Raw genomic sequence first — 1,082 nt, 5'->3', positions numbered from 1 at the left:
TACCCCGGGCTGAGGTGCGGGGGTCCGGCCCCGAGGAGACAGCTCTGTGGGTGGTGTGGGATGAAAGGAGCGGTGGCGCGAGCGGGAGGAGGGAAGACCTGCACGAGCACCCACGGGCACCTGCATGAGCCCACCCGTGGGCACCCACTTTGCCCTGCTGTTCCCATGCAGGGGCTCCCGGGGGCAGCCGGCGCTGACGGGCAGAAGGTAAGTCCAGCCCGCCCGCGGGTCCTGGCATTGCAGCGGGGACAACTGCCCTGTGGGTCCCGGGATGGTGGCAGAGGTGCCAGAACCTGCCGGTGCCAACCCGGGCAGCATGTGAGATGGCACGGGTGACGTCTGTCTGTCCTGCAGGGCCAGAAGGGTGAGAAGGGCGAGAAAGGCGACGGGGGACTGCAGGGCAAGCCGGGGCGCCCGGGGCGCGATGTGAGTAGTGCCGGGTGGTACCTGGGCATCCCCTGGGGCACCCCCTGGGCAGCGGGATCCGGCCGCTGAACCAGCCCGCCCCGTGGCGTGCACGGTGCTGCACGTGTGGAGCCTTCACACCCCACTCCCCTCCTGGCAGGGCCGGCCCGGAGAGATTTGTGTGGTGGGCCCCAAGGGCCAGAAGGTAAGTGGGGGCTTGGGGAGTGGGAGGGTAGGGGCACCCGGGAGCAGCGCCGGCACTGACACCCGCCCTTGCCTTCCAGGGTGACCCTGGCCTCGTGGGACCCGAGGGGCTGGCCGGTGAGCCGGGTCCCCCAGGGAAGCCAGGCTCTCCAGGGATCGGCTTTCCGGTATGGAGCCCCGTGCCATGGGGCTGCGCCTGGGCAGCGTCCCTGGCTCGGCACGTGGTGGCTGCAGGTTGGCATCACCACAGGAGGGGGCGAGGTGCCCTCCTCCAGGGCTCCACAATGGGGCTGGCTGGCTGGGGTTCTTGGGCAGGGCTAATGCCATCCTCTCTCCCTTTCAGGGCGACCCTGGTGGCCCCCCAGGTCCAAAGGGAGAAAAGGTGAGGGGGGGGGAAAGGGGTCCCGACTGCCCCCCGTCCTGTCTGAGGGCAGCTTGGTGCGGCAGGCAGTGGGTCCTGCTGGGGATCCCCG

The 1,082-nt window shown here is 70.3% G+C and overlaps 1 protein-coding gene across 1 annotated transcript in view; it reads left to right on the top strand.

Annotated features, from left to right (window-relative positions):
* COL16A1 (collagen type XVI alpha 1 chain) overlaps positions 1 to 1,082 on the top strand; it is a 32,736-nt gene that overhangs the window by 8,423 nt on the left and 23,231 nt on the right. Inside the window, 5 exon segments of the mRNA XM_019473525.1 lie at positions 172 to 207; positions 355 to 426; positions 566 to 610; positions 690 to 788; positions 953 to 991. Coding sequence (XP_019329070.1) covers positions 172 to 207; positions 355 to 426; positions 566 to 610; positions 690 to 788; positions 953 to 991 — 291 coding nt within the window.

The sequence above is a fragment of the Aptenodytes forsteri genome, unplaced genomic scaffold (assembly GCF_000699145.1).
Source record: "Aptenodytes forsteri isolate BGI_AS27 unplaced genomic scaffold, ASM69914v1 Scaffold7, whole genome shotgun sequence".
NCBI classification, from domain to species: Eukaryota; Metazoa; Chordata; class Aves; order Sphenisciformes; family Spheniscidae; genus Aptenodytes; species Aptenodytes forsteri.
The sequence above is the reverse complement of the archived record's forward strand: the minus strand, read 5'-3'. Positions and strand labels throughout refer to the sequence as shown.